Raw genomic sequence first — 15,724 nt, 5'->3', positions numbered from 1 at the left:
TCATCTTTTACAGACTCCTTACAGAGGTCCATTGGCCACAGACTGAAAACCACCAATTTAAGCATTTATTTGCACTTTTGCCCACCTGAACAAGCTACTCATATGCTGATGGCTTTATATGATTGCGTCATTTAAGAAACAAAAGTAGCTACTATTTTTCTTACGGCTTGTCTGGACAGGGGAATTGCACTAGACAGTGAATTTGGAGTGCTAGCTACTTTGCACTAATTTCCTATGTGGATGCTCTCAGTACACACTACAGGCTTGTTCTCAGATAGAATTCAAGAAAAGCTTATCTGAATACCTTTTAACATGCATTAGTAAAACATATTAAATTCCTGCGTGAAAAAAATATTTTAAACGAAAGCGTAGTTCAACTAATCCACTTTAAAAGGTAATTTAGATTAATTTTCCTGGGTTCCTTGTAGAAACCAGCCCATAATATAACCTGATGGCATCCACACAGGGAGTTGGGGCAGAGGTGATACAGTGCTATAAACCCACAAGGTAGCTCATTGTATTCTTTGCCTACTTAAGACTTCAGCGTACAATTCTCTAAATCAGGACACCAGGCAAAAAACAGCAATCAAAACATTCTGAACAGGACAATCTGAAAGATGCTCTCTTTCCAAGAATCAAGGGAGTAGAAAAACATTTAAAGTCTGACTAACAGCAAGTTAAAGGGATCCACACAACTTTAAGATCAACTACTGGTAATGCTAGTATTAGAAATATTTTTTATTTTATTATTTTTCTATTTTGTTCACATTGATAGCACCACATGTTCATTGATTTTTCCATTTCCCCATCTAATTGGTTTCCTCTTATTTGAATCAGACTTCTGCACAGCAAGAGGGGGAGAAAAGATATTTAAAAATAGGAAGATGCGAATGTGACACTATAAAGGGGACTATGAGGTACCACTGAAACACTTAACTTTCAAAAAATACCTAGAATGACAGTTAGCCTTAAATTATCCCCCCCAAAATGTAGTGTTTCTATGGATACAGCTATTCGCTTATATGAATGGGTATAATTAAAAACATGCATACAAAAGAAGGATGGCATGACCATTCTTAATAAAAAGACAAATGTAAAGCTTATAGGAAACCCAGCAAAACTATGAAGATAAAATTAGAATGGCAAATAGTGCTAGGTATCCAAGTAACGCAAACCAAAAAGTATCAAGATCCCTCCAGATGACTGAAGCCAAACATCTGGACCTCACACAACTGAATCCGTGTGGCAAAACCTTTGGGTTTGTTGTGCTTGCTGGTTTCCATAGGGCTATAGGTTCATTATCTCCATCCCAAACACAGCACCTCCACAGGGAAGCACAATCTGCCGACCATGCAACAAATCCTGTAAGAAAATTAGGCAAGGTAGCTAGCTTAGAGCACTCCAAGAACATGCCCTGGTGCTGCTCTCAGGTGTGTTCGTTGACACGCTGAGGGCTACTCCAAGCCAACTACCCGACCTAATTCCTGAGATTTCCCATATGGTGAGTGGAACTAAGCAATCAGGGCAGGCTTTTCAGTAGGAGTCCCAGGCTTGGCCCAGAGGCAGTGTACCAATGGTGCACTTCTCACTCCTATGGCATGTCTACATATTCATTAATGTGCCATAATTACAATGAATTAAGTTAGTACCTGTAATAACAGATATTACAGGTACTATATTACAAGTACTAACTTAGTGCACCATAATTGGCGCTACTGTGCATTAGTGCAAACAAATGCTTTTTTGAGACGCTTAATGCTCACTCAACTAAGTCTACTGTGCATTAGCACAAACGAACACTTTCTTGTGACACTCATTGGACTAATCTAGTGTGCATTATCACAGTTTTTGCCAGCTACACTAATGCACAGTAGAATTAGTCCAATGGGCATTAAGTGTCTCATGTGGATGCAGCCCTAGAGATATTTGTTGCAAGGGCATGTTGAAGGGTTAGGAAAGGCCAACTTCATATAAACATTGACAGTTGTATTCAGACCTGACTATATCAACAAGATACCCAGTACTTAAGCAGCATTATATGCCTTAAGTGATGACTGTATCCCAACTTCCCCTAGTTCCACAACAGCTTGGATTCCAGCTATACTTCCATGGAACTCAAAACGTTTCAATTTTTTTCTCCAGCCAGTAGTGACATTGAGGGTACAGAAAGAATAACAGCTCCCTGCTTTAACTCACAGCACTTTGCAGGAAGCGTTTGCAAGAGTTACAACAATCTCTTGGACTCTAAAGAAATTTGCTGTTGAGTCGGAAAGGAGAGGGAGACAGGAGAATCCAGCTGCTGGCTGCTAGGCTGCAGCTGGTCTCCCCTAGCAATGCTCCTCCCCAGCCCCAGTGTTGTTTTCAGAATGGGGGGAAAGGAGTGGATGGAGCTTATTCTAAGGGTTCCCCAGCCAGCGCAGGAGGGTAGGATGGGTAGACTGGAGCTCCCTCAAGCTGGGGGGCTCCAATCCACCCACCCCACACTCCAGCACTGGCTGTAGAAAACCCAAACCGATTTCCCTCTGCTCTCTTTCCCTTCCCTCATTCGGAAAACAGTGCCTAGGCTGGGAGGTAGCACTGACACAAGTGACTACAGCCACTCCATTTTGGAGCATCTTTATCTTAACCCACATGCAAAGAGGGTTCAGATTTTCATGGGATCGGACCCTTTAAAAGCACTTTGCAGATGTGCACTTCTGTTGGTTTTGAGTGTAGGGGGCTTTCAGGGACCAGACTGGGTGGAAATTGTCACTTTTGTCTGCACCCAGAGTGTTACTAATGTACGTTTAATATAGGTATACCAGCAACCTCATCTAGTGGAGATGTAGCTTACACTAACAAAAAAGTCCATCTGAGTAACCCAGATCCCCAAAACAGAAAGTTGTACTCCCTGGAAAAAAAAAAGTATTCCTTTTTCCCCCCTGGTGTAAACATCTACATTGAGGTTTTATTAGCATGATTAAGTCAGTCAAGAACATTAAAAAAAAAAATGCACTCTGACTGACAGAGCTACTGGCAAGAACTTGTAAATGCAGATCAAGCTTAAGTAAATCCCCCTTGCTTTCCCTGACACTCAATTACCTGTACAACAAAACCAACCAACTGCTGAAGAGTTAAGCGATGACTCTTTTGTACAAGTCTATGGTTGCTGTGTGATTGACACAATTTAAATCTTAAGTCCATCCCTTTCTGGCTACTGCAGGAAAAAAAGAACTCTTGCTCCCCTGTCACTCACAAGTGGGAGAACCAAAACCCTGGTACTTGGCGTCTTACGAAGTGTGATTTTGATGATGAAAGCTTATGCCCCTCCAATTTTGTTAGTTCAGAGGTGTCAAACATATGGCCCACAAAACCATTCCAGCCAGCCCACTGGTAGACTGGCAGGCTACCAGAAGCTATGGAGTGTAGCCAATACAGCATGGCCTGCTGAAGAATCTGGAATCCCTCACCCTGACAGACATGGCCATCAGCAACAGGTAGGTAAGTTAGGGTTGTGCAGATACAGCCCTTACTTGCTGCACCCCTGGACCCGGGCTGCAGTCTGTTCCCTGACCCATAGTCTTGCCCACCCCAAACTTACACTGCTGCCTGAATATGGACCCACACCACTAGCCCCAGACCAGGATCCACTGCAGCTCCTGCTGGCTACACAGACCCAGCCTAGAAGCAGCCCCCATGGTCCAGATCCAACCCAGGCCCTGGGGGGAATTTGACAATTCTTGAGTTAGTCTATAACATACACCTCCACCCTGCCTTCTGTCTGATACTGTAGTTGTTTTAATTATTTTGTAACCAGGGCTGGACAAACAAGTAAATATGTAATTTAGGAGCAAAGCTTGTTCGGTAGTTTCTTTTATTAGTGATTATATATGCTAGGAGAGGTTTTTGATGAGCTTTTGAACACAAAATGTCCTTCTTTGGATTCTGGGGAAACAGTGGGTACAGTCTAAGCTACCTATCAGTTAAAATAATGACTTTTGTTTAATTCTGTTTGATGACAATGCTGCCACCATATGAAACATACATACTCACCAACTCTCACTGTTCTGTCCCACCATGGTCTGACCCCAATTGTTCTTTTAAGTGCACATGTGGGGGACTTTTGTTTACGTGGAGAGTTTGTGGAAGAGATTTCAGGAATGTGAATAAGCACATTCACAACTGAACTGCTTGCTGCTGAGGTGCCTCTATTTTAAAAATGTGTTTATTTGCTATAAATAAAAGCACATAATTATTTGCTGTGAATATAACAGAAGAAAACTGACTGTAAGAAGCTCCTGAGACTATCAACCAATAGGTCTGGTTTACCTGGTTTTTTGTCTTTTTCCACCCCCACTTAGGAAGAAAACAGCTACTTTTAAATCTTGGGAAGATTAAGGGCCAACTAAAAAGTTCTTCCTGGCATAAGAGAGAACAGGCAAGATAGTAATTGTCCTATAATTGAATATTTAATTTAAGCAGCGCCTTTGGTCTCCTGCCAGATCCCTTGCCCTAAACTGGACTTCAAGGAGATGAAGCACCCCTCCTGCTAACCAAGTTGAAGGTTGCCCAATCAGGGAATAGAAACATTCTCATGTTACTAGAGCAGGGGTGTTCACAACCTTTTTGTATATGGGGCCGGATCACAAACTTTTTATCACCCAGTGGGCCGGCAATGAGCCTGGCCCTGCAGGGTTAACCAGCTCCCCTCCCCTCACCGCTGGCTGGGGCCTGCGGGCCAGCCCTGCCCGCCTTGCCTTACTGCTGCCCCACCACCGCCATGAAGTGCAGAGCAGGTGCCAGAACTCCTCGCCTGTCCCAAGCAAGGGACCTCGGGCCAGAGAAAATAGCTTGGCAGGCCGCATGGCGGCCCATAGGCCGTATGTTGGACAAGCCTGTACTAGAGAGACCCGACAGCCACTTCTAGTATTTCTAGTAACAGTTATCAAAAGGCAACAGACTCAAAAGAGGTTTATAAAAGTTATTCACAACCACCTGGTATAGCTTTGAATCAAGTCCTGGGATGATCCTGCAGTCACGACCCAGATTCTGTCATGTAGAAATCTCCAAATAGGCCCTAAGCAACACAAGACAACAAAAAGAAAACCTCATACCCAATTTACAGACTGTTTACAAAAAGAAACACAGTATCACCTTAGCAATAAACCTTCCACCATAAAATTTTGTCCAACTCCAACCAAAAACTTTCTTAAGAAGGAGCAGAATATAACCAACACGTTTGCCACCTATTTCACTGCTTCTCAATAGCAACATTGAGCCCAGCCACATTTTTCTTACTTGGAAAGCTCTACGGTACAGCACTGTCTTCAATGTCTGAATAGGTCTCCTGTGTCTCTGCAGCTGCTTGGGAAAAACAACGAGCAGACGCAAAGGCGCTGGAGCTGCATACAAACTTTGAAGACAATTTCACAAATACAAAGTAGTGCAATGCAAATAAATAAAAAAGAACAAAAGAAACACAAAGCATTTGGTAGCTTGGAGTACCACAGCCTAGTCTTGTTTGATGAATGACCAAGGGAATTTTCCAAACCTTAATTTCATTCTCATTTCTATTACACAAAGATTAAAACGGCTGAATTTCCCGAATAGAAAGAAGACCACCTATTTCACAAAGCTAAGACATCTTATAAAATTTTCCTTTATTGAATGAATCGTGTTTGCTTTATCTGAAAACGTACAGCAAATAGCAAAAAAAGCTCCTGATCCATGCATAACTGCAGGTTCCAAGACTTCCCATGATGGCAATAATACAATCCTTTCCCTTTGTAGATATTACTGTCAAACATACTTGGTACATATAAAGAAAGCCTGTAAACTGCATTATACCAGTATCTTGTTCAAGCCATGAGAAACAAACTCTTTAATAACACTGCACTAGCAGCTTCTCTGGAATTTGAATATACTGCCTTAATCTAAACCTAATGCTATTTTGATTTACAGCATAGGCACAGGTCCTAACCTGTGATCCAAAAATGCTTTTATTCTCTAGTAATTAACATTAACAGTAAAAGTACCAAACTAATATCAGACAATGCTATAAAATTTAATCCTATAAGCATCACCCAGGGCAAGGCAACCAAATTGTCCACTGACACCCTGCATTACAGCTTCATTACCACATCAAAGCAGCACCCCTTCCATTCAGTACAGCTCATCCCACAACTACACACACACACACACTCTGTAAAATCACCACACCTAATCTTTCTAATGAATCACTAAATGCATACCTGTCACAATGCACAGAAGAAACAGCAGCCACCCAAGAAAAACCCAGGGTGTGTAATCTACCTCTCTGTTCCATTATCCATTCTGACAACAGAGAAGTCACAAGGGCCTAGCAGTAAACAAACAGAAACCTCTCCCATTCTACTCCACATTTTGTAGAGTCTTTTCCTTTTTCATGTCATCATGACAAGGTATTTAGCAGAATTCACAGATTTCATTTGAATCTGACAGGCTGAACTATGAGACCTTCTGCTGTGACCTCAAACTTGCAAACTCTGGGGTGTTAACCCTGAGCCCTGGTGCTCACACCACCCCACCCTTCCTGATGCCAGTGATAAGATCAGGAGAACACTTAAAAGAGAAAAAGTTATATCTCCTAAGGACCTAAGAAACTGGGGTTCTAAACAGGATATACTGGAAAAACCCTAGCTGACCTCAGGGAAGAAAGGGGAGGAAATGGAATTACAAGAATATGACACAATCCCTTGATTTGCTACCAAGAAAATTCTACGCTGGAAAATTCTGCACTAGGTGCAATCCATGGTAATTTCTTCACAGTAAGGTAACTTCTTCCCAGGACAAATGTTTGTGTCTAGAATCCCACCAACAGAGAAGAGAAACAGTTACCTTTAGTCTTTTTTTCTGGAGGTGACCTGTAAGAGTAGCCACAGTCTTAGATGTCACGTGAATCTACAGTATCTGTTTTCTTCACCCACCAAACTTACGAAGAAGTAAGTTTGTTTGTTCTTATACAGGTACCAATAAAAGCAATAGTAACAGTTGTACATGCTGTTGATTCACCTGCCAAGTTCAAACCCTCCTTCTCATCCATTAGAATTCTCAACTATGCTGCTAGGCCTTAAGTTAGGGGGTAAGAGACAAAAGTCTCTGTTTCTGCATTCTTCTGTCCAAGTGATCTAGGTAATATGTGTAGTATTGTGTACTAGAAGGAAAAAATGGAGATGTTTCAAATGATGGATCTACATCCCAGTATCCCTATTAAACCTACAAACAGCAGCAGCTCAAACACAAACTCTTTAGTCTACGATCCAGTAGATCCTGTGTTAACTATAAACTGATAACAGATTCAGCTGCAAGTTACTGTTGACAAAACAGATCCATTAAAATGCATTTTTTATTCCATGACACCACACAGGACAACTTCATCAAAAGCAACAAAACATGTTACGCCCATGTCTTTCTGGAACTGAAAAACTAGCACTCTTTCTCCCTTCCTGCATATTACTGAAGTGGAGGTACCAACATTTATAAGCTAACTAGCCAATTGCCTGTCAAGAATTTGGAGGGCAGGGGGCTGGAGGGGCTTTGCCCTACCCATGGTGTCCCAACCCTACTCCCCACCACGGTGACACCACATCTAAGGGGGGGGGGAGGAGGGAGGGCAGCTCCAGTGGCCTCACTCCCTCTCGCCCACTCTATTGTCACCACCTGCAGGGAGCTGTGCTGGCCTCCCCCCCACCCCCTCACTCTGTCCTCTGCACCCCTGCCATCATGGTGGCACTCTACTGCACCGCCACCTCCTGTTCCAATGCTGTATTCACACTCTGATTGGTTGTTTCAGTTAGCCAATCATGAGTGCAAACGGTGTTATGAACAGACAGACAGACAAAGACTTTTATAATATGAGAACTACTATGGCCTGTGCTATACTCTGACACTTCGGATATCTCTCATTGTTTGTGACAATGGATCTTTGTGTTAAGCTCATTAATATTAAATAATTCATTAATATCTACTGAATAATAGTACATAAATTCCCAATACACAAAAATCATGATGTCTAATAAATAAGGATAAATAAGTGCAAAATGCAAAGAAAGCTTAACTATGACATTTTTACTAACATGCTTAATGATAAAAGGATAAATCTGTAGCCTATTTGATCTGAACACAAGCCAGCTATCTGTAAATGGCCAAAGAACTTCTAAGAATATATTCTGCATGCTGCTACCAGAAATAATACATTGGCAGCATTTCTCATTTTTACATGTACTCCTGAAAAGAAAAAAAGAAAAGCCCTTAAAAAAATGGAGAACAGCATGCATTCCTCTTGCCAACATTTTACCACTCTTAAATCTCTACTGTGTTATGCAGAATGGCCTCACTTTTGATGTCTGTCCAACTTTTTTTTTTGGCTTGCTCTTGCTCCTGTGAATACTACAATATGTGATATGCCCTAGCAGGCAAAGAAATTATTGTACTCGTTAAATAGTATCTGTGAGCTTCACCCTATGCAGAGGGTCAGTGCAGCACTCAAATCCCTCTAGTAAGGATTAAATGGTGTATAGACCTTGGGCTGGCCTTCTGCTGAGACTTAAATTTCACCCCAACCAGTTACCAAACCTATCAGCACCCTTTCCAGTAGTCTCCAAAAATTCACTTCAGAGGATTTTACCTCTTTTCCTGCAGAATGAGATGCAGAAGGAAAATATTGAACTTGCAAACTTAACACTAACCTACTTTATAACAGTCTGTAAAATAACTCACATTTAAATAAAAATTGGAGGCTATTAAAAAAATAATATTGATGGAAAACTTTAATGCTGCCTTCTTATTGCTACAGAGCTCTAAGCCAAAAAGTGTTCTGTCTAATATAATTTAATCTTCTCATTTTTTCCATGTAACTGGAAACTGCTGCTCCTAACATTTATATCACACAGATCACTTTTACAGCAGATAGCATTAGCGTCTGAGACTGTAGCCACAAGCAGTAATGCTTTGCCTTCTCTTGCCCTGTATTTCACAACTAGAAATGGCAGCCAGGCAACCATCCAATGCCACTGATAGTACTCTTCAACACATTTAAAAATAAAAGTGTCTCCATATTTGCCAGCTTAGAACTCTACTCAGGCCATTCATCCCAAAAGTGACTTGAAAAAATGGACAGAATATCCCCAGCAGACATCTGAACACACTATCATCTTGTCTAAAAGAGGCAAAGCATGCAAACCAAAGTGCTGCCCCAGACTCTTAACCAGAGCAGCCACACAAACCTACGGATAACATTTTCATCTGTCAGAAGTGGAAGAGAAACATTTGTTTTCTTTTTCAGCAGAAATTCTTCTTTCCCCCGGGGTAAGCACTAAACTACTCTCAGTTTTATGCCCACTAATAATTGCCTACATTATGAGGGTCAAAAAAGAAGTCAGACTTCCTGCGAAGTGGAGGCAGGAGACAATGGGAGTGACAAATTGATCCATGCATGGCAGACTGTCTCTCAACAGAAATTATGAAGAGGCTTTATTCCCTTCAGAAGGTTCCTTGCAAAGCCTTGGCAGTTTGTAAAGACTGCTGCTAGAGTCTAACACAGAATTACATTGACCATAGAGTAGTAGCCTGTAAGAATGGGATGAACACAGACTCTGTCATTCAAAACAAGCAACTTATAGTTCTGTGGGCAGGTTAAAAAATTGTAAGATGTTATTTACATTTTCAGGAATAATAGGATATATCTCAAAAGAATAAAATTTTTCAGCATAACAATAAGCCCAATTCTGAACTCCAGGAATACTGTCAGTTACCTTTTTGGGGGAAGCAGGCAGGAGTAGAAGTGGAAAGAGAAAGAAGCGGGTCAGAGATATTAAGGAAGACAATTTTCATACTTTATCTTCATTAAAAAGCTAAACAAGATACTGAACCTATTTCAGATGTTTGTATTTGTTTGCTTTAGCACAGGGAGTGAAAATGTACTGGCAATACTTCTACTTCTTCTAAAGCAGTTATACCATAAAGATAAACCATGAGAAACAAAACCCAAATCCCTGAAATGTAAACAGAAACAGCAATCCTTTTTCATTAAGCAGTGCTTTTACTTCTGGAAGCAATTTTGTTTTACCCCTAGTAACACACTTGCTTTGGGCCTCATCCAAAGACTGTTAAAGTCAATGGGGGTCTTTCTATTGACATCAAAGGGCATTGGATCAAGCCGCAAGATGATATTTTTAAAGGGGAAAAAATTCTTGGGCAACTTGAAATTTTTAAGAACAGCCCTTACACTGCACAATTGTGGAATGTAATGTTTATACAGCATTGCCTAACAGCACATACTTAGTACTGCTGTAAAACACACATGCTAAAATGGGCATTTTCACTCTAATTTTGAATAGCTTTTGAGCACATTTCTTGGGATGTAACAGATTGTATTTGATTTTTTTCCCCCTCAGCATTGTCATTTAAATTCCAGCAGGTTAATCCCAAACTTCTAATACTCAAAAGGGAAGCGAGAAATCAGCCTATACTTAAGGGGATACTTCCAAATGAAATTATGTCAATTAAAAAAGGAAGAGTAGGTAGCAGTGATAGTTGGTTCAGGTGCCATATCTGCCTTTTTGGCCTTCTGTCATTTCTGTGGTTTTACAGCCACATTTCCTGTTTTAAAAGGCCTTGTCCCCTTTTGCTCCTGTTTAGAACACACACACGCGTGCACAAAGGTGACAGAATGAAACCCAGTATTCATATGGAGTGATTTAAAGATACTAAAAAGACCAGAAATTTTCTTTTAGTTGCATTTACATGCATTTTTTAATAGGATTCCTTAGCCCTATTTGTCTGAAGTCATGCAGCAGGCAGGGTAGATTTATATATATTGTAGACTAATTCAATTAAAGATGTAGAACATAAGCCAGTAGATTTCAACCTCTGTTCCACAAAAGGCTCTGCAAAAGATTACTATGATCAGCCAAAAGTAGATGAATACCCTCACTTACCATTCAAAAGGGCCCACCACACCACCATTCAAAATTCCCTATGGGGTCTGCACCTCCAGCCAAAATTGTTTAGGGATCCGCAAATGAAAACAGGTTGAAAACCATGCCATAAGCTTTTGTAATCAGCAGGCTTATGCACAAACATCATTCCCTCAAGAAAAAAAGTATATAAATTAGCAAGCTCTAACTATACTAAATGGCAGTAAGGATACCAGTCCCACAGCATATCTATTGCATTCCTTTGATTTTAATGCTGTTCTTGGCTGATCAGAATCAAGAGGCAAATCCATCATGAGGTCTCATGAGGCAAAGAACTACACACTACACTTTGGAAGACTATTTCCACATATCATCTGCCATCTGTGAACTTCTGCATTTACTATTAAAATATTTTAATATGCTCTTCCAAAAGCTGGCAAGGTGGCAGGATACCATATAGAGTTGCCCAAACCCTAAGACTTAGGACTCCTGATGGAAACACTTCACATCTGAAAGCTAATGAACAAAACATCTGGGAAGTGAAAGACAAAATGGTGAAGCAGCTCCCCCATGCCAGGAGAAGAGCTACTTAGGGTAATATCACTCTATTGATTTAAAGGAGAAACTTCCATTTAGCAGTGGCCATGGTAATCAGTTAAGAGATTTCACAAAACTATGTCACATTATAGTCAGGCCTCCCTGAATAAATTAATTTCTCATTAGGGTTTATCACAATACCATAAGCCTATTTGAATCCTATACAGATTTAAATTTCAAAACAAAACAAAAAACCCCAGAATTCTTCCTTCAGCCTTGCATTGTGGATTTTTTCCAACAAGCTTCATCATGGTGCTTATATGAAAAATCATTTAAAAAACAATGTTTTTTTTTCTTTCCATTGCTCAGCATGAAATCATTTAGATTCTAAATGTTAATGCCCTTCAGGCCTCTCCAGTGAAAACTCTTGGGTCTTGACTTAAAGTTTCTTAGCACCTAGTAACAAGAAACAGTCCTTTGTTCTAAAGGGTCACCTATTAGTAAGCTGAGTACATACTCTGATGTTATTTAATGCTGCAGTTCACAAATGTTCTCTCTCAAAGACTGTGTTAACTTTTTCCATTTTAAGCCCTATGTTTTTGAAAGGGAGAAGGGAAAGGAAACATTACTTTTCTCACTCATAACTCACCACCAGAAATTTTACTGTTAAGCACCCGGCTTCCACATTCCTAATGGTAGGTAACATGAATGCAAATGAACAGTACCAAATTGTAGAAAGAGAGCTCCCCCCCATCCCTTTTTCCTCCTAACTTAATTTGGGGTAGGTGCTACAAGGCTTAAGATCATGCATTGTTTGATGCATTCATTTGTGTTATAGAGTTGTATTTATACGTTTAAAAAAAAGTATAATTCAGGCACATTAACTAGTTTTTGAGCCTTAATACAGAGCCAATCCTGATATTCAATCTACTGCCAAAGCTGCCAGAATGCACTGTTTTAATGGTACCGTACACACATGCTAACATAGGACCAGCAGCTGCCTAGCATGCAACCTTCCCTGCCAAACTGAAACATGATTCTCAGGCCTGGGAGTAACTCATTTTAGACCAAATGGCACAGGGCAGCAACTTGACTTGGCACACGAGATTCCAGTTGCCTTAAGACTTCCTTGCTCCTTTCCTGCAGCAGTTTTGTCCTTAAGTCACAGTCAGCCACAGTCCAAACAGAAAAATGGTGACAAGGGACTTAAACCGCAGCCTCACAATCTGTGTTTTCTGAAACTTGCAAGATGAAAGGTAGGGAGGGAGAAGCCAGTTTTCAGAAGCACTTCTATTTCTCATTCACTTGGACCTCTAGATCTGGAGTAGAATTATGGAAGCTTTAGGAATATATGAAGTAATAAAAGGTTCCCATTACTTAAAAGCTAGAGTTGCATATGAAAACTAGGCAAAGACAAACACTGATTTGCCAACATTTTAATGGCAAGAGATTCTTTCCTCTCATTCCTCCACTGAATTTTCAGGAAAAAAAGTTTCTATTTCAGCACTAAAAAAAAGGGAGGGGGGAGGTAGAAGAACAAACAGACTAGACCCCTTGATTGCAGTTTCACTGTAGTTTCCCCTCTTCTCTCTCCACTCTTAGTTTACCAAGAGCTTTTGCCATCCAAACTTTCCTCCTACTCAGTAGCCTATTTCCAACTTCCGTGCTCTCTTCTGCTCGTCATTCACTGAGTCCCTCCTCTTGTCCAGAAATATCATTCTGTCTTCACTCTGTTCACCCTTCCTTTAAAAAAAATGGGGAGGAAAAGAAGTGGCAGCCACTTGGCGGGGTTTTGAATGCCTCTGCTTGGTGTAAATGAATGCATGCAGGGAAAAGGTGGATAGGTGGTAGGCAACCCCACGCTGACAGCACTCTGCATGGCTGCTAACCAAACAAACGGCTGTTGCTTATTGCAGGCAGACTTAACTATTTGGATAATAGTTACCTCCGCAGAAACAAAAGCCTCCTCCGGGAAGAGCTCCCCCTTGCATGTGCAGGGCTGAGCCGCTCCGACCCGCGCGCACCCGCACAAACCACAGCCGGGAGACTCGTACCGACTCAGACCGCGGAGAGAGACACCAAATGTGTGTACACGTACGGGGGTAGACACGGGTGTACACACACACACACACTGCACATGCTGAACACACAATATAAGCGCGCGCGCGCGCACGCACCCACTAGCTATGCACGTGCACACTATATGCGTTACACACGCTACACCCATGCTCTACACACTGTCGGCACACTGCGCGCACACACACGCAAGGCACGCGCACTCTCCCCCGCCGGGGAGCAGCCGCGGCGGCGGAGCCGAGCCGAGCAGTGCCAGCCCCGCGGGAAGGAAGCGACGCGACGCGACGAGGCGGCGGGGGGCGAAGCGCGGCGGGCCCCGCTGCGGGCGGGAGGCCGCCACTCACCTGCCGCAGGCGCGGGCTCCTGCCGGGACCGGGAAGCAGCCGCCCCCGCGCCGCGCCCAGTCCCGTGCCCGGCACCATCCCCCCGCCGCCTCCTCCTCCTCCTCCTCCGCGGCGCGGGGCTGCCGGGCGTCCGCCGCCTCCGCGCGGCTCCGGGCACTGGGGCGCCGCCGCCGCGGCTGAGGGGAGGCGGGGGGCGGCGCAGCTCCCTCCTCCTCCTCTTCCCCGCAGCTCCGGGCCGCCCTGCCCTGCGCCTGCCCCTCGCCCCCGCCCGCACCAGCCCCTCAGTCAGGGCGCTCCCGGCTCCCGCGCGGGCAGCACCTCCGCTACTGACATCGCCCGGCCCGAGCCGCCCAGCCGCCGCCGCCGCCTCCAGCCGGGGCGGCAAAGGGTTTCCTGAGAAAAAGTTGCCGCTGGCTGCGTCGGAGCTCAGAGCCGGGGAGCAGGGTTGATATGTAACCCGTACCGTTGCTTTCTATGTCCAGCCCCGTCCTCCAGGTTTCTCGTTCCTGCCCTCCAGCTTTTCCATGTATTGTACCACACACACGCCTCCTTTGGTTAGTATTGGCCTACGTGCCACTCTCTCTGTTTTGGTTAGTGTATAAGGTGCAAATCTACCATGGCTTCTATTTGACTTCAGACTAAGGCAACTAACTACCTCTCTCCCTCTGATTTTCTGCCACAGCCTCTTTCAGTGCCATCCAGCTCCCTGCCGTTCCCCTTCGTGACAGCATGAAATCCTGATCTCCCTTCCCGAGCCTTACTTTGTGCGATTCACACTCAGACAGCTGCTTCCTCTTCTGCTGTAAACCATGGTCTTCTTACCTGGGATCCTTTGACCCTAGCTGACATCCTGCCCCTGGGGCAGGGAGCTGGACCCAATGATGCCACGAGGTCCCTTCCAGCCCTCGTGTCTATGAAATCTATGAAATGTGTCCGGTCACACCAGTTCCCTTGGCGTTATGAATCCCCCGAATCCCTTTCATTCCTAGTGCGTTCCAGTTCCTTCCCCAGCAACAAAGATGTCACCTGCCTGTTGTTTAGTGGTGTTCAGTCCAGATTTATGGTATCGTGGACTAAACCTTCCTGTGCGTTATCAGGACATGACTTTCAAGGACCAGTGTAGCCAGATGGAACAGGCAGTTCCCAAAGGTCAGTTACAAAATGCAGATGACTCCACAGTCTTGTGGACGTCAGCTCTTCCACATATTGCTGGCAGGTATGTTACACAGAAGAAAGAAACCTGCTAAAAATTTATAGTTGTGCAAGGGTCAACCATTTTTTAAAAACGAATTGGCAGGTCACAGCAAGCTTTTCTGTCAAAAAAGAAGGGTTCCCTGGGCCAGTATGATTTCATTGGCTCTTTTACAACTTCAGGTCAGGCAAATTGAATCACAAATTTAGGGAAGAAGATGTTTCAACTTAATCTCATATGAAAACCAGAATAAATGCAAGTGGTGTACTGGTTCCTCTTCTCAGGAAAAAGCCAGAATTTAGTAAAGAAGTGCTGTTCCTGCCATGGACACATCCAGGGACAGACCTAGGATTTTGCAAAGTGGGGTGCAGATGTTCTGGCACATCATCCTGTACAGCACAACACAATTTTTTCTCCGATTAAGGAGAAACTAATAGCTTTACTAATATGCTATGCGGGTAGTGCTCCTTTTTTCAATTTAAGTTCAAAGCGAAAACAAATATAACTATTGGAGTGTGTATTAATTTGCTAGATTACATATTACATTTTAAAATAATAAAGTACAAAAAATAGCCAAAAGACATTGTGTCCTGAATCCTGGCTGGGGACTACACCAGTACAGGCTGGGGACTGACTCACTT

General features: G+C 43.0%; 1 protein-coding gene across 6 annotated transcripts in view; it reads right to left on the bottom strand.

The window, feature by feature from the left end:
* LPAR1 (lysophosphatidic acid receptor 1) overlaps positions 1-14,475 on the bottom strand; it is a 123,519-nt gene extending 109,044 nt beyond the window's left edge. For 2 of the 6 annotated variants that reach the window (XM_090038835.1, XM_090038839.1), the window contains exon 1: positions 13,892-14,053. Coding sequence is in view for 1 of the 6 variants with exons in the window: in XM_090038840.1 (XP_089894966.1) it covers positions 13,892-13,969 (78 nt within the window). In the remaining 5 variants the exon portion in view is untranslated. The other 4 variants (XM_090038838.1, XM_090038836.1, XM_090038840.1 and 1 more) reach the window with 4 other exon arrangements.
* Positions 14,476-15,724: the final 1,249 nt, after the last annotated feature.

This window comes from Crocodylus siamensis, chromosome 3 (genome assembly GCF_052110815.1).
Source record: "Crocodylus siamensis isolate JL-2025a chromosome 3, ASM5211081v1, whole genome shotgun sequence".
NCBI lineage: Eukaryota > Metazoa > Chordata > Crocodylia > Crocodylidae > Crocodylus > Crocodylus siamensis.
Note: the sequence above shows the minus strand (reverse complement) of the source record. Positions and strands in the feature narration are given on the sequence as shown.